At 43.8% G+C, this 25,000-nt stretch overlaps 1 protein-coding gene across 2 annotated transcripts in view; it reads right to left on the bottom strand.

Moving 5' to 3' along the window:
• The window catches only part of LOC143288149 (uncharacterized), a 528,503-nt gene that overhangs the window by 106,975 nt on the left and 396,528 nt on the right, over positions 1-25,000 (bottom strand). For both annotated transcript variants that reach the window (XM_076596456.1, XM_076596447.1), the window contains 2 exons: positions 17,799-17,955; positions 14,257-14,428 (listed from right to left, as the gene is read on the bottom strand). In XM_076596456.1, the coding sequence (XP_076452571.1) occupies positions 14,257-14,428; positions 17,799-17,955 (329 nt within the window). The remainder of the gene's footprint in view (positions 1-14,256; positions 14,429-17,798; positions 17,956-25,000) is intronic.

Below are 25,000 nucleotides of genomic sequence, written 5' to 3'. Positions count from 1 at the left end.
CAAGTGTGATGTCAGTTCAAAAGAACCAGCTGTTAAAATAAATTCACACACACACGCACACACACACACACACACACACACACACACTAACAGGCAACGCACACAAAAAGTGGTGCACTGCACCCCCTCCCCCACCTCTCTCTCTCTCTCTCTCTCCACCCCAACTCTCACACCGTGCACGCAAACGAGGCTGACCATGACCCATTTCCCAGTGACGCACAATGTATTTCACTCCGTGAGAGCATTAACTTCCACGATGCATCAAGCCAGCCCACACGCAAGGTCGTTGACTGCTGCAGCACAATTCTCTGTCTGTCTCTTTCTCTCCCCCTGTCTCTCTCTCTCTCTTTCTCCCTCTCTCTTGCAGCACAACTCTCTCTCTCTCCCTCACTCTCTCTCTCTCTCACGCACGCACACGCACACACACACATGTACACACAAACATCTCAATCAAAAAGATTTCCCTGGAGGGTGAAAACAAAAATACAAACGCAAATTTTGCCTGTAACCGATGTTGACTTTCTCTCCCTCGCTGTTAAAAAAAATAAACGGATAAAGAAAGAAGAAGAAGAAAAAACCAAACAAAACCCAACCACGGAGGAAAGTGGTTCATTTTTTTGGAGGGGGGGGGGGGGGGGGGGGGGGTGAATTATTTACATACCGCGTCCTTTTCTTTCTTTTCTTCCCCTTATATTCAGTTCAATGACCGTCATACGCCGTCATCACGCGTGCGCAGAGACTGCACTTTGCAGGGTGATGGAAGATGTGGATAGGACACGCGCACGCGCGAACGCTCGCACGCATACACACAACACACACACGAGCGCGCGAGCGCGCGCACGCACGCACACACACACACACAGTGAGAGAGAAAAATAGGCGGTGAAAAGAGAGAGAATGAGAGAGAGTGAGAGGGTGTGTGTGTGAGAGAGAAAGAGAGAGAGAGACAGAGACAGAGAGAACAAGAGAGAGCTGTGCTGTAAGAGAGACAGAGACAGAGATAATGGGAGAGAGAGAGAGAGAGAGAGAGAGAGAGAACATTTACATAATGAAAATATCAAGAAACCCTGAAACAAAAGCATAGTTTTGAAGACTGATGAAAAGCAGAATCATTTCTTCACGATGTCAACTATACTATAAAAAAAAAAAAGGAAAAAAAGAAAAAAGAAGAAGAAAAGCAAGAGCACGAGAACAAGCACACTGACACAAGCATGCATGCACAAACACACAAACAACCCCAACGAACGAACACACACACACACACACACACACACACACACACACACACACACACACACAAAAGGATGGGAAGGAGGGATGACCAACCTAAAAAAAAAAAAGAAAAAAAAGGGGGTTGGGGCAGAAAGGGAAGAGCAAGTGCAGTGGTGATGTTGAATGCATTCAATTCGCTTCGGGCAACACCGGTGAAAATAGGGATTTGCAATGACAGCACATCCTGGGCTGTCTGTAATCATTGCATCAAGGCTGTCAGTGAAGGCTTCCTTCCCCTCCGCTTGTAGTGCTGCCGGCCACTGGGCCACATCCCTCTATTTTCACAAAAGTTCGTTTGCACCTAAGAATAAACCCGGGCGAAGTCTTTTGAAACCCAGCTGCTATGACTGAATTTTTTTTTTAAAGTATGGTGCAGAAATTATGTACAGCCTTGTCTGTAGCTGATGAGAGACAAAGATGTCCACTGACTTAGTTGGGTACCCAGCGTCACAGAGACTGGTATTATTTTCAGTAAAGTAAGCAGATAGTATGTGGGGTGGGGGAACGTAAGGGGTTTTATCAGAAGTAACAAGCGTTCCCTCCGTTGTAAAGCAAATCCGTAATTAATGAGATCCAGCAGGACGTTGTAACTTATTTTCAATTTCAAAAATTTTCACCAACTTTCGTCTCTCGAATGTCGGTTTATGTGAGGAAAGTCTAGAACAAAGACGTGTGTGGACTCAATCGAAGACGAACTCTGGAGAGAAAGAGAGTGAAAAGTGTGTGTGTGTGTGTGTGTGTGTGTGTGTGTGTGTGTGTGTGTGTGTGTGTGTATTATGTGAGTGAGAGAGAGAGATTTGCCAACCGAAAAACACAACAAAAAAGTCGGTTTCCCCAGAGTGTGCCCTATAACTAGCTTTTACTAATATGACCGTTTTTACCCCCGCCATGAAGGTACATGCCGGGTATATTATTGTTTCCATAACCCACCGAATGCCGACATGGATTGCGGATCTTTAACGTGCGTATTAATTTTTGATTTTCTGCATCTGCATACACAGGGAGGGAGTTCCGGTCACTTGCAGGTCTGCACATCTGTTGACTTGGGAGATCGGAAAAATCTCCACCCTTTACCCACCAGGCGCCGTCACCGGGATTCGAACCCAGGACCCTCAGATTGAAAGTCCAACGCTTTAACCACTCGGCTGTTGCGCCCGTCAAGCACGATCAAATCGCTGAAAGACGACCCTGTCTCAAACACGTCACGGGAAGAAGAAAAAAAAAAACAGAAAGGAAGAGGTGAGCGAGGCCCGCGAGAGACAGACGTACTGTTCCAGCAACAAGTCTCACCCCCCCTCCCTCTTCCTCTGGCGGAATGATGAGGATTCCTGGTGAGGAAGTGATGGGCGGCGTGACTGGACAATTTGTGACGTCCCTTTACCATTTCAGTGAAATACGGTATGACTGGACAATCTGTGACGTCTCTTTACCATTTCAGTGAAATACGGTATGACTGGACAATCTGTGACGTCTCTTTACCATTTCAGTGAAATACGGGGTGACTGGACAATTTGTGACGTCCCTTTACCATTTCAGTGAAATACGGGGTGACTGGACAATTTGTGACGTCCCTTTACCATTTCAGTGAAATACGGTATGACTGGACAATCTGTGACGTCTCTTTACCATTTCAGTGAAATACGGGGTGACTGGACAATTTGTGACGTCCCTTTACCATTTCAGTGAAATACGGTATGACTGGACAATTTGTGACGTCCCTTTACCATTTCAGTGAAATACGGGGTGACTGGACAATTTGTGACGTCCCTTTACCATTTCAGTGAAATACGGTATGACTGGACAATTTGTGACGTCCCTTTACCATTTCAGTGAAATACGGGGTTACTGGACAATTTGTGACGTCCCTTTGCCATTTCAGTGAAATACAGTGTGACAGGACTATTTGTGACGTCCCTTTACCATTTCAGTGAAATACGGGGTTACTGGACAATTTGTGACGTCCCTTTACCATTTCAGTGAAATACGGGGTGACTGGACAATTTGTGACGTCCCTTTGCCATTTCAATGAAATACAGTGTGACAGGACAATTTGTGACGTCCCTTTACCATTTCAGTGAAATACGGGGTTACTGGACAATTTGTGACGTCCCTTTGCCATTTCAGTGAAATACGGGGTGGCTGGACAATTTGTGACGTCCCTTTACCATTTCAGTGAAATACAGTGTGACTGGACAATTTGTGATGTCCCTTTACCATTTTAGTGAAATACGGTGTGTCGCGAGATGGAATACATTTTTTTGACCTTTTTCCTATTTCATATGCCTGTGTGCGGATGGATTTGTATAATGTATAAACTTCGAACGCCTGTTGTTTTTGTGGGCTTGAGTTTCATATCGTGTCATTTCTTGTGTTTTCACGTGCTGGGTTTTTATTTTTCCATTAACCTGTACTCAGGGCAGCATCAGCTGAATTTTTAAAACTGGTTTTTGGAAGGCAGACGCGCGGTAGAGCTCTCAAGAGTAACATCCATGTGGATGTTCTGGGTGTGGCAATATGTATTGCCCAGTTGTGTTTAACACCTGTGTGTGTTGAAGTTAAGTTTTCCTGACTAGCCAAGTCCACCAGGGGAACAAGTTGTTCCATGTAAGTAGCCAGTATTTATCTTCAGTTAAACGTTTAAATGTTCTCGTTCTTTTTTTTCTTTTCTTTTTTTGTGTGTGAATGCTACATTGGATAAATAGGAAGGGGTCTCTTTCGAAATGATTCTGTAAAGTGTAAAAGTGGTTGGCTAGCTTGTTTGATGTTATACGTGGTTAATTGATTTTCTTGCTGCACTGTATTAAATCATTACTCGTCCTAGTATTATGGGGGATTTTGAGTAAAATTCAATGTTGTATTTTTCCCGTATTGTAATAGGTCTCGGATAAGTTCATTTCCCAAGTAATGGTGGTGGTAGTGCCAGCAGAAGTGGCAGTGGTGGCAGTAGTGGTAGTAGTAGTTATTGTTTTGCATTTGGTTGTGTTCTATATAAACCACTTATTGGAACTGAGCCGTGTGATTAAAGCAGATTTTCTTATTACGTAATTGAATTAAGTCTTAAAATCGTTATGTTTATGCTAGTTTGTGATATTACTGTCATAGTAATATTGGCCTTTTAGGCCTGTTCCTGTTCTTGGTATCTCCCTTTCCCGCCTGAGTCCGCTGGGACGACAGACTGGCAGCGTCCCTTCGCCAGACTCCAATAGCGTCCTGGGTTGAGCGTGGACGTTACAGCCCAGCTATTCCCTTTCGTCCCTTTTCCCTTGTTTCCCTTTTCCCAGCCCAGTTGCGTCCTTTGACCCTTCGCGAACATCACCCGTTCGTCCATCTTCTCATCGTCGTCCCTCGTCGCAGCATCGTCGTTTATCATCTTTTGTCGAACTTCATCACTCCAGCTTTTCCGCCAGCCCCCTCAACAGTGCCGCTCACCGTTTGCGGTAGGGGTAGGTGGAAGAGGTCAAGATTTGTGTTTGTCCCCTCCCCTTCTTTCCCTCACGTTCCCAGAAGGGACATCGACTTTATCATTAGTCATCACTCGGGATCCACGTTTGTGTGTGTGATCACGAGTATGTGTGTATGTGTGCGCGTGCATGTGTGTGCTTTGATTGCATGAGGGTTGTATGCCATAGTTTGTGACAGTATACTTTTTGTTTGGGGGTTTTCTTTGTCATTTGTTTGTATTTGCAATTGTTTGTCGTGTAATAAAACTTTATTTAACCTTTCAAGTTCCTGATTCCTTCTGTGTGAGAAGGTAGGTCCCGTCCCAGGAGGGTCGGGGCGCGACACAGTGTGACTGGACAATTTGTGACGTCCCTTTACCATTTCAGTGAAATACGGTGTGACTGGACAATTTGTGACGTCCCTTTACCATTTCAGTGAAATACAGCATGACTGGACAATTTGTGACGTCCCTTTACCATTGAAAGACGGCGTGACAGGACAATTTCTGACACCCCTTTACAATTTAATTGAAACACAGCGTGACTGGACAATTTGTGACGTCCCTTTACCAGTTCAGTGAAATACGACGTGACTGGACAAATTGTGACGCCCCTTTACCAGTTCAGTGAAATACGACTTGACAGGACAATTTGTGACGCCCCCTCCACCTTTCTCCCCCTTTCGAAGACACCAATGATGACTTGTGATCAAGATGTTAGAGAAACGGAACACATAAAAGCGGACGATTACAGATCACATGTGGAAAGTACGGTTGTTTGTGCGACCTTATTCATATCAGGCAGACAGAAAGAAAGGAGGAAAAGACAGTGGGACGGACAGAGATGGAGGAGGGAGGGGGAAGGGTGTAGAGTTAGAAAACCAAAATTATGCCAGACCAATATTGATTACATACACATATTTTCATCATTTATATATCTGGAAGATTCATGGCTAAGTAAGTACAGTCACCGGTTACATACAGAATTCATAAGCCACGCGCTCAGTAACTCATAATAATTGTGTACATACACTCTCTGATTTACAAATTTTATATCTGCTCATTACTTATTCATAATCTTCGTGTATACCGTCTGATTTACAAGTGACACAGTTACCTATCACCTACACATGATCCTTATTTCGTACGAAACCAGCCAGACATAATCATTAGCCTCGATAACACCTTTTGTGGTAAGACTGGGCTCCGAGCCAAAATGAGTTGAAAAAAAAAAGCCTGATATAATTATTACATAAACAACCCGACGAAACAACACTTCATGTACACACAATATTGCTTATTCACCCTTAAATCCAACTAGGCGTTTATAATTATGATATAAAACAGTACTTTTACACGAAACTCTCTCACAGATATAGAAAAACAAGGCGTGACAGAAATTAGACACAGAACCAGAAATAACGTGACAGCGACAAAAAAGAAAAGAGAAAAAAAAAGAAAGAGACCCCCCCACACCCCAATCTATCACGTATGAATAATAAAGCGAAAACAGCACTTTTATACAAATTACCCTCATAGACAATTAGGAGAAGAAGAAAAAAAGAAAAAAAACATCACACACACGTAAAAAGACAGGCAGAGATGAAAAAACAAATGAACAAACAGTATGCCACAGTAAACCGAACAGGTACAAATAATGACGCTGAACAACCTTTCACCCCCATTATTTACGAGCAATTTAAATCATACCGAAATAACCCTTAGTCCGAGACAGATAATCTAACAGTACGTTCGAGTCACACACACACACACACACACAGACCCCCGACCCCCCATCACACACACACCCAGTAACATCTAACATCTTCCATCTCTCAAAGGACTACCACTACCATGACCACGACCACCCCTCGAGGGGTGAAGTGTAGTGGCAGTGCCGTCCTATCCGTGGCCAGGGTTACTAGTAGAGTGGTATTAGATTATATCAGAATGTGAAGCAACGAGGTCCAGCCAGGGCCCATGTGGAGGGGAGTCACGTCTGGCCAAACAGGGGTTGGGGGGTGTGGGGGCGGGGGCGGGGTAAACGGTGACCCCACCTGCCCCTTGCTCCCCTCCCCCCCCCCCCCTTCCCCTCTCCGTGGGGTAATTGGCCTCACGTCGATAGAGTGGAAAGCGACGTGACTGGAATTGACAGGCAGCACCAATGACACGTCTGTCTTTCTCTGTGTCTCAATGTTTCTCTCTGTTTCTCTCTCTGTCTGTCTCTCTCTTTCCTATTCTTTTCTTTCTTTTTTTGGCCTACTTTTTTTCTTCTGTAAACACACATAATGGTCGTCTTTTTCATCTCCTCCCTCCCCCTCCCCCCAGTGTAGACATAATGGTCGTCTTTTTCATCTTCTCGTTCTGTAAGTAACCAGAATGATCGTCTTCTTTTTTCTTCTTCAAAAATACCCACAATAGTCGTCTTCCTTATTCTTCTTTAATAAATACCCACAACTGTCGACCTTTTGTCTTCTTCTATAAATACCCATCATAGTTGTATTCCTTATTCTTCTTTTGTACATACCCATAATGATCGTCTTTTTCTTTTTCTCCTTTTTCTGTAAATACCCATAATGGTCGTCCTTCTTCTGCTGTAAATACCCACAATGGTCGTTTTTTTTCCAACATCTTCTTCTTCTGTTAATGACACAATGGTCTTCTTCTTCTTCTGTAAATACCCATAATGGTCGTCTTTTCTTCTTCTTCTGTAAATACCCATAATGGTCATTTTTTCTTTTTCTTCTTCTGTAAATACCCATAACGGTCGTCTTTTCTTTTTCTTCTGTAAAATTAATACCCATAATGGTAATTTCTTCTTCTTCTTCTGTAAATACCCATCATGGTCATTTCTTCTTCTTCTTCTTCTACTGTGAATACCCATAATGGTCATCTTTTCTTCTTCTTCTGTAAATACTCATAATAGTCGTCTTTTCTTCTTCTCCTTCTTCTCAGTCTGTAAATACCTACAACAGCAGTCCTTCTCTTCTTTTCCTCTTAACGCCATAATAACCAGCTTTTTCGTATTCTGTTGTAAATAACCATAATGATTGTGTTTTTATTATAATTCTTCTTCTTCTGTAAATACCGTAATGGTCTGCTTCCTCTTCTTATTCTGTGGATACATATAATGGTCGTCCTTCTTCTACTGTGGATTGGAGGAGTGGAATGGGGAGAGTGTTTTACTATGTCTTCTCTCTCTTTTTTTCCCTTCAGATTCACCTGCCTTCTACCTCTCTCCAGTGATATCTGTGGGGGGGGCAGGGTGTGTGTGTGTGTGTGTGTGTGTGTGTGTGTGTGTGTGTGTGTGTGTGAGAGAGAGAGAGAGAGAGAGAGAGAGAGAAGGGGGGGAGAGAGAGAGAAAGAGAGAGCAAGGCATTATTAAGTCATTGTGATTGACCACGTGGTATTGATTTCGCTGCTGAAACACGCACACCTTCAGAATCGCGAACAAGACAGTCAGTCCAGCGACTCGACTCCGGCTGAAGTGAGACACATCTTAAATCGCCTGTGGATTGAATTCACTACCAGTACGTGCGTGCGTGTGCATTTATCTCTCTCCTAAACAAACGTCTGGGAGTGCATGTGAGCTTCCGTGTGTGTGTGTGTGTGTGTGTGTGTGTGTGTGTGCGCGCGTGCGCATGTGTGTGTTGCTGTTCTGTGTGGTGAGGTGTTTGTGTGTGTGTGTGTGTGTGTGTGTGTGTGTGTGTGTGTGTGTTGAAGTATGTGGTGTGTGTGTGTGTGTGTGTGTGTTGAAATAATTATGTGGTGTTGTGTGTGTGTGTATGTGAAGTATGTGGTGGTGGTGGTGGTGTGTGTGTGTTGAAGTATGTGGTGGTGGTGGTGGTGGTGGTGGTGTGTGTGTGTGTGTGTGTGTGTGGTGAAGTATGTGGTGGTGTGTGTGTGTGTGTGTGTGGTGAAGTATGTGGTGTGGTGTGGTGTGGTGTGGTGTTGTGTGTGTGTGTGTGTGTGTGTGTGTGTGTGTGTGTGTGTGTGTGTGTGTGTGTGTGTGTGTGAGTGAGTGTGTGTGTAAGTGCAAATGCAAGTGGGTGCAAGCGGGAAGATTAAATTTTGTGGAGGGACTGTGTGGAAGTCCGAGTGACCCAGCTCCAGGACTGCCCCATCTCCCTGAACCCAGCCTCCAGGGTTAATGGCTTGCAGTCAGTGACCAGAAGGAAAACGTGACAGGAATATCAAACAGAGAGGAAACACGCTCTCTCTCTCTCTCTCAAACACACACACACACACAAACATACACACACACACACACACAGCTCTCTCTCACTCTTTCTCTCCCTCCCCAACATCCCAGTGCTAAGATGCCTATGGCCTGAACGCAATAAAACATTCATTCTCTCTCTCTCTGTCTCTCTCTCCAGCGGCCTTCTCGCCGCGTGTCTGTCTCCATCTCTTTCGCATTCCCAGTGTTTCTCTTTGTTTCTCGCTCCATCTTTCTTATTCTTAAACACGTATCAGACTGAGTATAAAAAATCATATCAAGCGTGAAAATGCATGTATGCCACTTCAAACAACAGCAGATACGAAAGTCGGTTATTGTGTTAATATCTCTACAATTGAAAAACAAAGATTCATTCATTCATTCATTCTTTCGTTCGTTCTCTCTGTCTTCATTTGCCGCTGTCCCCGTCTCTCTCTATACTACTGTTCCTCAGTCTCACCCTCTGCCCCACTCACTGTGATCTTCAGTCCGAGTGCAGGATGAACTCAAGAAGGAGCAGGAGGGGGGATGGGAAGGTCATAATTATTCCTGATGGGTGGTTTCCAAGGAAAAGGTTAGTCCGGGGGAGGGGGGGGGTGTTGTTCTCTCTCTCTCCGTGTCTCACTCTGATTCTGTGTGTGTGTGTGTGTGTTTTTGCAAGATTACAAATAAAATGCACACAAACAAATACACACACAGATATGAGAGGGAGCGAGGACAAGGAGAGAGAGAGAGAGAGAGAGAGACAGACAGACAGACAGAGAGAGACAGAGACAAAGAGAACGCGGCAAACCAGAAACGAGGCCGCCTCGAGATGGCTGGTCAAGGTCGGACTGTGAGGGGAGGAATTCAGCACATGAACAGTTTGCCGTCAGAGTGCAGTGTGCCCGCTTTCCTGTCAGCTTGAATCGAGTGACGGGTTTTCTGCTGGCAAATATCGCCTTGTCAACTGTTTTGTTTTGTTTTAGTTTATTTTTTACTTAACCTCATTTTTTTCCTCTTCTTTATTTTCCTTTCATTACTTTCGGATTTTTTTTCTTCATACCCGAGTTGACGCAGTGCAGTATCAGTATCAGTAGCTCAAGGAGGCGTCACTGCGTTCGGTCAAATCCATATACGCTACAACACATCTGCCAAGCAGATGCCTCATCAGCAGAGTAACCCAACGCGCTTAGTCAGACCTTGAGGGGGAAAAAAAGAGGAAAAAAATCAATTAAAAAAAATAATTAAAAAATATAAATAAAATAAAATAAACAAAAAAGTAAAAACAAAAAACAAAATATTAATATTAATAATAAAATAAATAAATAGATAAATACATAAAAATACTACTACTACTACTACTAATAATAATATTTAAAAGGTCCAAAATCTTTATCAAGTCAACTCTAGGCGCGCGCGCGCGCGTACACACACACACAAAAGAAAACGCAGTACAAGTTTCAAAACAGTGACACTCGTTCCGCATGCCCCCTCCTCTCTCTCCGCTGTTTGTGTGTGTGCGCGCGCGCGTGTCTCATCGTGTAAGCGAGTGTATCAGAAAGAGAGAGAGACAGAGAGGGGCGGGGGTGGGGGTGGGGGGAGACAGCGTGGGGGAGGGGGAGGAGACCAGCAGCTATTTGCATCCGAGCGTGAATTTTGTCTGTGACTGCGTACGCACATGTGCCGCCGGAGCGCGAGCTTTATGTGCTTACTCATCAGTGCCTGCATACGTCGGCAGGATTGATACTCCATGTAAACTAGCTCGTTTGATATTCATAAATGCATGTATGCACCGCACCCACCGTAATCCTTCAATATTTACGCCAACCAACGTGGTTGTCCTCCCCCCCCCCCCCCCCACCCCCACAACCTTTACTTTGTTTTTGTTTTGCGCCCAGTGTTGTTAATGCACTCTAAACGTATATTCTGTGGGTGTCAGCCGGTGTAATCAGCACCCTCAGCAGCCAAACGATGTCGGTCACTGAATGCATGTCTGAGGAAGCCATGCCTGATATGACGGAGTATCTGGGGTGAAACGAAGTGCAGTGCTTATCAATCTTTCATCAGCTCCGTAGATTGTGTCAGCCAGACGATTATCAATACCATACATACGCTAAAACATATATCGACCGACGCCGTAACCTTCATTTTTCCGCTGCAATTTCGAATAAAGTATTAACGCTGACTTTATTATCGCTGGTCATTACACGCTGCTTCCCTCCACAAACCATACGTACAGAGAGAGAGAGAGAGAGAGAGAGAGAGAGAGAGAGAGAGAGAGAGAGAGAGACAGACACACACACACACACACACACACACACACACACTGAGAAGTGAGTCCAAAACGGCGGTTCTCCGCAGCTCTTAGAGTTACAAGTTGACATCAGAGGCACACACACACACACACACACACAAAGTGATACACTACTAATGCCCATCGTCGTGTCGATTCCGGTCGCGTGCCGTTGCAATTGCTGTGTGTATCATATCTCAAGTCCTGAATAATTGAACCAGGTGCAAACCCTCAGAAAACACCACAAACACGCAGCCTCGCACGAAACCAGTCAGCCCCTAATGAAAGTAAACAAGCACATGTCCGAATCAAGCGGAGAAAAGTCCTGTTTTCAATCCCGATAGAGCGTGGAGTTTTCAGTTGAAGGAGCGTAATTTACCTGCGATGAAAATGTTCTCTCAGCGGTTTGCACGACACGCATCTCTTCGCAGTTTCTATTAGCTTTAATTATGTAATCAAGCAAAGAATCACCTTCGAATTTGCCTGGAATCAGGATATCATTAGACATATGCCATTGTCGCTCTCTTATTGAGAAGCGCGTTACAAAAACAAACTGTGAAGAGAAAAACAGAAAACAGACTATGTCCAAAAATAATGACAGCCACATTTCTGAGACATACCAATATATGTGTATTTCTTTCTACTTTGTTGTTGTTGATATATCTATATCTTTTAGCTACGCTGCTAAGAGCTGCGCACAGTTGCGAAAAGCATGCACGTGTGTTGAACAGTATGAAAATGACATAAACGCGCCTAGATTCTAAGAAGATGGATCAGTACCAATATCTCTTCAGTCTGTTTGAATGTACATCAGCACAAAGTGGGATTTTTTTTTTTTTAAAAAGAAAGAAAAAAGAACTATCTGAAGGCAGTGGTATCGAATGGACTATGGTCTGTTAATCCTTCAAGAGTCGGGCAATGCAGGGCTTCAAAGAAACAAACGACATGCAGCCTTGTCGAACAACAACAGACAAAGACCGTCTATTCTGCAGATAAGAACACACACCTCAACTGGAGATACTCTCAAACTATTCTGTTGTTAGCATGCAAGAAAGAGTGGTAACTATCCATACACAAGGTACACAGAATGCTATGACATGAACAGAGAGAGAGACAGAGAAAAAGAAAGAGAGGTCGATGAAACAATATATTGACAGAAATTTGGCTTTTTGTGTGTCTTTTTTTTTATTGTCATACTCCACCACCACCCTCCTCCCGTACCCACGCCACCCCCCACTCCACTCAACCCCACAGCCCAATCAGTTTTTACGCAATTAATCACCAGCAGACGATTCATTTTGTCCGGCTGAAGAAGAAGAAGAAGAAGAACGCGCAGAGGCCGAGGGTATTTCCGACATCAATTATTCATCAACCTACCCATCTGCTCGGTCATATTTGCCTCGTGAAGAATCATTGCCCCCTGGAAACCCGCTGAGAAAAATGATTCATAATCTTGTATGCAATTAGTTTTACGACTTTCAGGATGCAACCGCCATCAAGTTTTGTTTATTCTATTGAGGCTTTTTGTTTTTAAACTGGCTATATTTTCTGGGCGAAAGTGGATTTTGTTTCTATAGCCAAACCCCATTACCTGCCAACCTGCGGCCGGCTTTTGTGGAATGATTTTCCAAGATCAAGAACTCCAACACAATTTCCATATTTTTAAATTTCTGACTTTTTTCCCCGGATCAAACCAAACACTGGCAATTTGCCGGGACAAACCCGGTTGTTGTTTTTTTTCACTTCCTGGACATTGACGTAAACAGGAAGTGGGGTAATCGGAGAGTCGTATGTCTACCGGCAGGTGACGTGCCGCTGACGTCTTCTTTCCAGAAGAAATGAAGACACGCTGATGGGTGCTAATGAAACTGTCCGCATGTTTAATTGAGGCGTAAAAACTGGGACATTCATCTCTGTGTGTGTGTGTGTGTGTGTGTGTGTGTGTGTGTGTGTGTGTGTGTGTGTGTGTGTGTGTGTGTGTGTGTGTTTGTCTCTGTGCTAGGAATTCATACTTTTTTTCTCCTTTCTCTACCTCTGTATCTGCCTCTCCAAGTCTTGTGAAAGCATTATAACGTTACACATGGAAACATTCCTTAATTTACACAGAAAGACAGGTGGTGTTTTCTGCCTGCGTAAGGCACAGGTTACACGAGGCTGATGAATTAAAAACCACAGGACCCACGGACAGTAAGGGGACCAGGGCCAGGATACGCCAATGACCTGTGCTTAGCGTCCACTTCTAAGGCATTAGCGTAGACAAAGGAAAACTCTGAACGCTAGGCAGACTTAGCGTTTCTAAGTTCGTTCATGCAATGACCCAGCCCAACTGACGTTACGTTCCGACGCTCTGCTAAGCTGCACTCACTGTGGAGCGTGGCAAAAGACCACAACAGTCCATAAGCTTGATTTAATCTAAATCAAAAGCAAACAAAACAACAACTTTCCGTGTGTGGCATTTTCTCTCTCTCTCTCTCTCCCTCTCTCTTTCTTTCCTTTGTCTCTTTCTCTCTCCTTTGTCTCTCACCCGCCCCCACACCACACATACTCTCCCCCCACCTACCACTCTATCTCTCTCTCAACTGAAAATTCAATAATTTCTTGTTTTAATTAACAAAATCCAACCAGCCAGCAGTAAAGCACAACAAATGAAAGTCGACAGAACACACAAGCACCTATACTAACACGGTCTCCGTTTTCAAATCAAAGTTTCCTCTGCATCAAACATTCATGAACAGACGGGCTGCCAATCTGCACGCTCTTATTCATAACACACACACACACGTACAAACACACACACACGCGCGCGCACACTCCCCCATCCCCTCCACACACGACATGACATTTATATTCACTGTCATTGTTGCTAGCTATACCCTCACCTCCTATGGAGGAATACCGTTGCTCAAAAGAGTATTGAATAAGGATTTTATTCAGTTCGCCCACACGCACACACACACACACACAAACACCCCGCTCCCCCTCCCCCCCCCCCCCCCCCACACACACAACACCCACCCCCACCCAACACAGAACAGCAGAAGACTCACTCACCCATCATGTCATCGTCGGAGTCGAGGCAGCTGTCATCGGAGCAGAGTGAGAAGAGCTCGGCGTTGCCCTCCACACAGCTGTTGTACAGCTTGATACGCGAGGCCCACGTCAGGTCCGGCTGCTTCACAGTGTTCTTCAGGCGGCGCCGGGCGTTGGCGAACCAGTTGGACACCTGAATAGTTGGGGGCGGGGGGGCAGGGTCGGCACGACATGACTCGGTACTCAGGGGTTGCAGTTTGCACAAAATGGGTCTTCATCACAGTCAAGACCAGACAAGACAAGACAAGGCAGGACAAGGCGAGAGAGGACAAGACAAGACAAGACAAGGCGAGAGAGGACAAGAGAAGACAAGACAAGACAAGGCGAGGCAAGGCGGACATGACTTGACCAGGCAAGACAAGACCAGACAAGACAAGGCAGGGCAAGGCGAGAGAAGACAAGACAAGGAAAGGCAAGACAAGACAAGGTGAGGCAAGGCAGACATGACCAGGCGAGACAAGAAAAGACAAGACATAACAAAACAAGACCAGACCAGACCAGACCAGACCAGACGTGTTTGTTTTTTTTTCTTGTGGAACCCCCCGTGGGGGGCACATGAAAATATTATACATTCCATGTAACGTATACACATACTATGGATAACATTTGGTATTGTTCTTATTCATAATGGTTTACAATGACTTACATATTTCAAGTGACTTACACATATGAATAACATTTGGCACTGTACTTATTTGAAAGAGGTTTTACAATGGCCACACCAGCTGGTTAAGACATACATAAGACATAGTTATATTCTGAGGAAGAAAAGAAAAGAAGAAAAATGTAACATACAAGAGATACAGCATTGTACAATGTATACATGCCAGAAGTGAGTGGAAAAATAAAATAAATACAAAAAAACAAAAAACCTGAGCATGTGGAAAAATAAAATAAATACAAAAAACAAAAAACTTGAGCATGTTGACTCAGAGAGATGCACCTTGCAATCAGAAAACAATCCTTATGATTTTCAGAAATGTGATTAAGCTGGGTAATATTCGTTTATTTGAACTAGTGAATAATGAACGGAATAAAACAAAACAAAATAATTTCAGGCGTTCAGGAAGGTGGACTGGTGTAAATAGTGAGCATCAGAGAGGAATCTTGTCTGATAATCAAGAGAGCATCTTTACCTTCGGCTTGGGGATGATGATTAATTTGCACCAGGCAAGGCAAACGAGGTTTCGCCTCATGTAGATTTACCAGCAGGTACACCTTTACCGGCAGGTACGATGTATTCATGTTATTCGAGGTGAGTATTTACGAGCACAATATATGCGTAGACTCCTCCACCACCACCACCACCACCAACAACACACACACATAACAACAACAAAACAAAAAAAGAAGAAAAAACAACACAAGACAACGCTTACTTGAACTTACGCATACGCTTGCAGAAGAAACATTATTAAAAAAAAAAAAAGAAGCTTAAGTCGGCCTGGTGAGAAATGGGAAAGATGGTCTCGGTACGTGTATCGTGCACCTGTCCTCCTGTTTATCTCAGACCAAAAGAGACTCGGAGATAGCACGTCATGTTTTGACACTGAAGCACCACATGAAATTAAAGCTGACAGCGCTCACCCAATACCCACGTCCCCTCTCCAGGCCCCTGCCCCCTCCCCCCCCACCCACTCCTCCACCCCATCTCTCTCTCTCTCTCTCTCTCCGAAAACTGGATTTTTTTTTTCGCTGAGATACTTGTCCATAAACTTTTCGTATAGTATGACCTGAATTTATTTTCTCCACATCGCTACAGAGCATCGCTACCTTTTTTTTTTTTTAAAAAAAAAAAAATCATTGTATGTTAATCTGATTTTCTGTCAACGTGGATTTTCCGACAGCCTTTTCCCCAGATGTAAATAACGCTAATGGCATCTGACTGTGCGAGATGAAATTATCGTTGATAGTATTAGAAACAACATGACGTCGTGTAAAGTTAAGGTCACCTGACCATGGGAGGCAAGAGTTCTATTGAATAGTGTCAACAACTTATTACATGTCTGACAACTCGTCTGGACGCTTTTTACACAAGCCTTGTGGCCAAAGCGTTGACCTCAATCCCGCTGCTCTTCTACGCTTCTTCACTCTTGTGATCAACGTTAATGTAATTTTCTGGGACGAAGTTCTCGAAAAAAGGACGAGGTCTGAAAAAAGAAGACGATATTTTTTTAGTCATAAAGACACGTTATCTCTCTCAGACATGTAGACCCCTTTCATTTGCCCAGTTCATTAGATGGCGCTGATTCTGTCTCTCTCTCTCTTTGTTTTCTGTTTATCTGTCTCTGTCTTCCCCTCCTTCCATTGTCATGTTCCTGGCGCTCAGCCAGACAATAAACGACTGACTGACTAGGATAATGATTTGTTTTAACTGTGTTGCCAGGTGAACAGCATGAAACCGAACAATAAAATGTTACAAATGTACTTTCATTCTATTTCTGCGCTAAATACTTATATTTTATTCCAAAAGTTATATTCATTCTTTCAGTCACTGGGTAAAGATTACGAGATTTTACCAGAACAACAACTGTTAGAGTTTAACGACCTATTGGCGCCTACACCCTTAAGGCCAAGTTTGTCCAGAAAAGGTACATTTGCTTTTTATATGGCTTTCGTACTTGTACATACATGTGATAAAATGAGCAGGAAAAACGTGAGTCGGGAAATGCTGGACTCTTCAATCGTTGTACTTTTTGGCATGGTCATTGATCAAACAGTGTTGAGATGATCTAACTCATATATTTCCACTGTTTGAAGAAGTAACGAACAAAATGTTATCAAAGAGGGTAAAAGAATAAGCACAAATGCCTTTCTTTCCTTTTTATAGATTCGGCCCTCTGAGCAAAACTGAAAAGCAAAGTACTTACACAGAATTCAAAATATTTATAGCAAAACACTACGAAGTAATGTAACATGTACATCAATAATTGTACACATTGACACTTACACGTACAGAAGAATAAGACATGTATAAACAATACAAGGATGGGGGAGAGAGAAAAGCAAGAACGAAGGAAGAAAAAACAAAAAACAAAAAAAACAACAACCAAGAACAGAAAAAAAGACTTGGTGGATGAACAAACGGGCAGACTGACAGATGTAGAGACAGACGGACAGAGAGAGAGCTTCTGAACGTGAAGTCAGCATTTGATTAAGTTTATTTTATGTGTGTGGTTACTACTCTGAGAGAGAGAGAGAGAGAGAGAGAGAGAGAGAGAGAGAGAGAGAGAGAGAGAGAGAGAGAGAGAGAGAGAGAGAGCTTCTGAACATGAATCTGCGCAAAAAAACTTGATTCGTTCTAACACTTCAGAAAGTCTAAGAGCTTCGGAACCTTAATCTGCGCAAAAACTTAATTCCTTCTAACACTTCAGAAAGTCTTCAATCATGCGAAGGCTGTGGGCCGTTGACATATCATCATAAAAACAAACAAACATACAAACAAACAAAAACAACAAAAACAACAAAAAACCCCCACACAGACAAACAAACGTGTCACTGACCTGGGTGAGGGTCATCTGGCTCTTGGAGACGAGGTCCATTTTCTGGGCCTTGGACGGGTAGGGGTTGTCCTTGTGGCGGATCAGCCATTGCTTCAGGGGCCGGGTCATGTCCTGCAGCGTCTGCCTCTTGTGGCGAGTCTTCTCCGGCAGGAACTTCCTGAAACCAACACGCACACCCTATCTTAGATCCAACACCCACACCCCATCTTAGATCCAACACCCACACCCCATCTTAGGTCACGGCCCGGGTACCCCCAAAACTCCCTCGGCAATAAATCATCCGCATTTCCTTTCTCTGTACTCGTTCGTTTCGATGACGGGAAAAGTTGTAAACTGGTTAACAATATTGTTGTCTACCTATCTATCTATCTGTGTCTGTCTATCTATCTATCTATCTATCTATCTACCTATCTATCTATCTGTGTCTGTCTATCTATCTATCTATCTATTTATCTGTATGTCTGTCTGTCTATCTATTTATCTGTCTATCTATCTATCTATCTATCTATCTGTGTCTGTCTGTCCGTCTGTCTACACTTCTTCCCCTCTCGAAAGCCGTACAGAAGGCCAATCAAAGAGTGGAAGAGAATAAATGTAGATTATATTATATCATATTACAATGTTATTAACCAGTGTACAGCTTTTTCCGTCTTCGAAACGAAACTATAAGGAAAAAATAGAGGGGAATAAATAATTGGATTTTGCCGCTCTCTCAAACATCATGCTTGTGTCTTTCAAAAACTAGAATGATCACTACCTATGATCACGGTCACAGCCTCAACACATTATCAAGCGTAGTTGGACAAGTCTCTCTCCTTTCACACACACACACACACACGTCATTGCCATACAAAAACTGAGCAGCTCAAATGTCTCACCCCATCTGACACAGAAAACTTACCTAGCTAATACCCCACATAGCATGGCTCTACGAGTCAACAAGAGTAGTTCAACTGTCTCACCCTGACACACATATATATAAAATATACAATGTTACGCAACACGTGGATAATGTCAAAGGCGTCGGCGAAGTCTGGCCAAGGCAATACTGTATTTATTACCATGTATCTTCTCTTCAGAAGCCACGTGTCAGTGTGTTCACTATAGCGCTCTATATCCCCACCCCCACACCCCCCGGCACCCCGCCACCTTCCCCTCTCCCTCCCCGCTAAGCGACCTGGACGGATCAAGCCCTACTTATTTTAAGTGGAAACAAACCCCCAGATATTTGTGTGTAAATGAGGTTCCTTTGGTGGTTTTACCAAGGCAGGTAACAGGGACACAGGCTTGCACAGGGAAGGGGTCACTTGGTGCACCGTTTCTGCATAGTGGAGAGAGAGAGAGAGAGAGAGAGAGTGAAGACAAGACAAATTCTTTATTATCGAGGATAACAGATAAGCACAAGCGCGCTTTTTTTTCTCCATCCAGTCCCTACCCTGAAACAGGGTCTACACTACACAAAACTACATTATATATGTCATTGCATGCACTACACATTGCTACTTTAAGTCACAGAATGCGAATACTATACTACATAAGGCATAAGCATGGTAAAGAGAGAGAGAGAGAGAGAGAGAGAGAGAGAGAGATTTTCTGAATACTAGATAGACAGACAGACGCAGAGAGAGGGAGCTGATATTTATATACAGAGAGAGGTCGAGAGAGTGTCTTCTACCTCACCTGATGTAATTTTCTCTCAATGAGATAATAAATTTATCTTATCTTTAGAGAGAGAGACAGACAAACAGGGGCAGAGACAGAGGGAGACAGACAGAGAGGCAGACAAGGAGACAAACACTGAGATAAGCAGACAGACAGACAAACACACCGACCGTACACGAACAGATATGTAGAGACAAGAACTCAGCTATCCCACTCATCATCAGCTCCACCCCCCCCCCCCCAGCCCCCCCCACACCCCCCCATCCCCACCCCAACTCACCGCATCACACCCGCACACCCCTCCCCCATCCTGTATCACCCTCCCCCCCCCCCAGACCCCCCCCCCACACACACACACATACACACCAACACTCCCCACTACCCTGGACCTAGCATGCTAAGTTTAATAAAAAAAAAAAAAAATTTTTAAGCTGAACTGCAGGAGAATCTGGGGCCCCTTTCCCACGCCACAGCAAGAGGAGGACCCAGTTTGGATAGCACACCTGCTTTGAATCCGCGGAGACTTCATTACTGGCAACGTTTGATGAACACGCCTGGAGACCGCCGGCTTTTAAAACAGCCGCTGATGATGATTATTATTATAACACGCTTCCTTGCAAAAGCCTGGCCCGCACTTAAAAAAAAAAAAAAAAAAAAAAAAAAAAAAGGCACACACTCTCTTCTGCACTGAAAAACCTGAGACTCACTGTATCAATCTGGACTGAGCTTATCACCAGTCTTTTTTCCTTGTTGAGTTCGTTATACTTACTACACGTACATCGCACGTGCGTTTCAAAAGATGCCGTGTCATGTACTCTTTAAAGAGAGCACGCACGTGCACACGGTGGGAGGACAGAGAGAGAGAGAGAGACAGAAAAAGAGAGAATGAAACACAGAGCGAGACACAGTACACAGGAGACAGACACAGAACGAAAGACTGAAAGAGAGAGAGAGAGAGAGAGAGAGAGAGAGCGTGAGTCAGAGACAGAGACAGACAGACAGACAGAGACAGAGACAGATTGTTCGTAACCCGGTCAAAACAACACCAGTGCATGAACAACACAAAACACTTCTTTTAATCAGAACAAGAAACCAAACTAAAAAGAAAGTAGGAGAAGAAGAAGAGAAAGAAGGAAACACTCAGCAAAGAAAGAAGTGAATGAATCATTACATGGACAACAAGAGAGGCAAGGCTTTCAAGACTCACTTGTGATATCTAATCGTTAAAATGTGTTCTGTATTTGTTATTATAAAGCTTCGCGTTTAAAAAAGAAAAAAAAAAAGTCCTAACCAGATTCGAACCCCGCGTGTTCGGGTGAGAAGAAACTGCCTTATCCATGAAATTATCGTGGCTCCTTAACTGACGTTCTAAAATTTAACATTTGACATACTTTTTTAAAGGGCGATGAGTCAATTGCGGTATTCGCAGTGAGAACGCTGTTTAAATCATATTATTCTGGTGTATTTTGGGCATTCAAAAAATCTTCAAAGGCAATAAAAAAAATTCTTTTTAATGGCTATCACCGCAATCACACTGCAACATTTAGCCGTTTTCACTAGATCTAGATAGATGTACAAGTTTAGTTACACCCGCCGGGAATGTAGTACGACACGGTCGATTCAATTTCTCTTTTATCTTCATTCTAGTTTTATAGTTTTTAAGTTGATATGAAAATTTAGTATTCTGTTAAACTAATAACATGTAGAGCCAAGTACTTCTAAACGTCGTAAGAAGTGAAAAGGACTTCATTTTGAGAAATGTCAAGACTGGAAATATTTTCGTTTCATCGTGATCAGTTCAAGAGTATTAACTCGCATGGTTTACAATTTTTAACTGTGAATTCCGACTGATTCTGTGGATATTTTTATGGCAGTAAGTGATGAGGCGTTCACAAATCTTTCTCTGAATAAATATTTAACGGTCTCCTTCTCCAACTTTCCATCACATGTTATCGTGTATTGTCCATTGAATATAGGATTGAACAACTTGAAACAAAATGGCGTCGTTCGCGTTCGCGAAGAATATGAGCACGCGCTTTGAATGTGTATAAATATGTGTACGCAACTGATACGCTTTTTATGTATTGAGTATAATTTCAAAATGTAATGTTTAAGATGAGAAAGACCAGTTTAAAGCAAATTAAGTCCCCTAGCATTAATTACAGAGTAATTTCCCTTCTTTACTATCTGCACCAAAACGTTTGCAAAATAAATAAAAACTTCCATGCTTAGCAAACGAAGTTCCTGTTTGAACAAAAAATGATAATAATGACTGCTCTTGTTGTTGTGTCAGAATATCAGAACAAAGTGCCGAGTTTAGAGAATACAAGAAATGTAAATATAACAGTAAAAATGCAGTTTGCATATAATTAGGCTTCATTTATTATTTTTTTGTGCCCATCCCAGAGGTGCAATATTGTTTTAAACAAGATGACTGGAAAGAACTGAATTTTTCCTATTTCTATGCCTAATTGGGTGTCAACTGACAAAGTGTTTGCAGAGAAAATGTCAATGTTAAAGTTTACCACGGACACACAGACACACACACACACACACACACACACAGACAACCGAACACCGGGTTAAAACATAGACTCACTTTGTTTACACAAGTGAGTCAAAAAGCAGAGTGATGGTGCTGAAAGCGGAGGGGGGGGGAGGGAAAGAGAGAGGGAGGAAGCGAAGAGATAGAGGGGGGAGGGGAAGAGAGGGAGGGAGGGAAGAGAGAGGGGGGAGTGGAAGTGAGAGAAAGAGGGAGGGGAAGAGAGGGAGAGAGAGAGGGAGGGAGAGAGGGAGGGGAAGAGAGGGAGAGAGGGAGGGGAAGAGAGAGAGGGGACAGAGGGAGGGGATGAGAGAGGGAGGGGATGAGAGAGAGAGGGGAAGAGAGAGTGAGTGAGGGAACAGAGAGGGAGTGAGGGAAGAGAGAGGGGGGAGGGGAAGGGAGAGAAGAAGGGGAATATATATATATATAGAGAGAGAGAGAGGGAAGGAAGGAGTGGGAGAAGGCAACAAGTTAGCTGGTTCAGGTCTAATGGAATGCCCACGTTGGGCACACAGCCCGTGGGTCCCCAGGGACAGGGACCTGTCACCTGGTGTGCTTGTGTTCTGAACCCTCTGACCCTTCCCTTCTTTTTCCGCATTGTCTCTCCATTCACTGTGTCAGCTACCAGGGCTCTGCCAAAGAGAGAGAGAGAGAGAGAGAGAGAGTCCGCGTGTCTGCGCGCGCGCGTGTGTGTACATATGTGTGTCTGTGTGTGCGTGTGTCTGCGCGCGCGCGCGCGCGTGTGTGTGTGTGTGAGAGAGAGTATAAGATTGTGAGAGAGGGAGAGAGTCAGATATATATATATATATATATATATATATATATATATATATATGGGAAAGTGAGAGAGTGTGGTAGAGAGTGTGAAAGAGATATAAACAGAGAGGTACACAGAGAGAATTAAAGAGAGAGAGAGTCACACAGAGACAGACAGAGAGACAGACAGACAGACGGAGAGGGTGATGGACATCGAAAGAAACCGAGGGACATTACAAGAGGAATCTTTGGCTTCAGTCAAAGACATACCCTGGCCGAGCTGACTCCAGGGCCAGTACAAAAACAACGAAATGGGCTTCAGAAACTTTGTACTCCTGTGAGTAAAATCACCCATGATGCTATCGTTGAGAACTGAGATTGTGTCATCTCTGAACAACGACGGACTACCAAGAAATATGATCACATTGAACCCAAACACATCAAATGCTAAACCCGTTTTCATCGATCCTGGGTGTACATTCAATTCTCTCTCTCCCGCTCTTCCAGCTTTTAACGCATGATGCAATAGGTTTAAAAAAAAAGTGTGGATGGGTAGGTTGGTGAAACTCAACGAGTAACAAAAATAAAAATAAAATGAAGAGATTATGGAACTGCCCCTCCCCCCACAACCCCTCCATCCCCGCCGAAAACAGGTGGACATTTTAGACAGACACAGTGATGGAAAAAATGGAATCCAACTTTCACAGCAGTTCCAACACTCCAGTCACAGCGTGTTTCTTTGCACGAAACAGGATCTGCATAACAAAAAAACCCCACTCTCTGGTAGACTCGTTAAACATGGCGGAAAAACACCCAAAATCACTTAAATGTATTTTTCATGTGGGTCTCGACAACAACAACAACAAAATATAGTTTGGACACGCCCACAGTTTACTGGGTATTTCATCGTTTTTCGTTTTTCATAATTAATCTGTCAATCAAACACACTGAATGTTCTGCCCATAATAAGTATTGTATTCACGTTACAGACGGGAAGAAGAGCTTTGGTTACAACACAGGGGGGTTGGGGAGATTGGGGGGTTGGGGGGGGGGGGGAGGGTGCTGGGGTGTTGGGGGTGTTCGAGGTTCGGAGTCCCGTCCATGATTGAGTTCAGACCTATTGAACGTTCTTCCACTCTCGCCTTCCAGTCAGCTTTTTTCATAACATGTCCATTATCAGTCCGGTAACACGTCTGGCCCAGCGGGTTCTTTTTTTTTTTTTTATGCGGAGAATACCAAACAAACAAACAAACAACCACATAGAAAGAAAGACCCACAAACAGACAAAATCAATGATTACTGTTCTTTGTTCGATTTTTATGAAAGATTCAAACCATCATCGCTTCATCAGCTCCTGTGCCAGATCTGCCGCATCATCATCATCATCATTATCGTCATCACCAGCAGCAGAATAATGTTAGAATAATCATTCATCACCACCACCAACACGCAGGAATCATCATCATCATCACCAACATCAACAACATCATTATCATCATTATGCAACAGGATCCCCGCTAAGCGCACAGTCCCATGTGAACATTATCAACGATTTTTGTTTAACCCTTTCTGCACCATCACTAGTGTAGCGATTCCTAAACCCTTTCTGCACAATCGCTTCAGAGACATCGGCCAAGAACTCACTCAGCGCGATGCACGTCAAGATAACGTTCAGCATCCGTGTCAGAATATTAAAAGAGGAGAAACTGTCAGGAACCTGGGAAGTGGGAAAAATAGATGTAGGGGACGGAGGGGATGGGGGGAGGAGGAGGAGGAGGAGGGGTAAGGGGGGGGGGGCGTAGAATGGGGGGTGGGGGTTGGGGGGGGGGGGGTGAGGAGTGACGATGAGGGCCGCTCGGTAAGTGCAATCAGCTTAGATTTCATGTGGTGCTTCAGTGTCAAAACATGACATACTATCTGCGAGTCTCTTTTGGTCAGAGATAAACAGGAGGACAGGTGCACGATACACGCACCGAGACCATCTCTCCCATTTCTCTCTCTCTCTCTCTCTGTCTCTCTCTCTCTCGCGCGCGCGTTTTCCATACAACTAAAACTGACAGACTGAAATTTAGGACAGACAAGAAGGAGACTCCCGTGGTGTGTGCGTGCGTGCGTGCGTGCGCGAGTGTGTGTGCGTGTGAGTGTAATTGTGTGTGTGAGTGTGAGTGCGCATGTGTGTGCGTGCGTGCGTGCGCATACACATGTTATTTATGTGAGCAATATGCTTCTCCATTCGTTTTCT

The sequence above is a fragment of the Babylonia areolata genome, chromosome 1, assembly GCF_041734735.1.
Source record: "Babylonia areolata isolate BAREFJ2019XMU chromosome 1, ASM4173473v1, whole genome shotgun sequence".
Taxonomy (NCBI): Eukaryota; Metazoa; Mollusca; class Gastropoda; order Neogastropoda; family Buccinidae; genus Babylonia; species Babylonia areolata.
The sequence above is the reverse complement of the archived record's forward strand: the minus strand, read 5'-3'. Positions and strand labels throughout refer to the sequence as shown.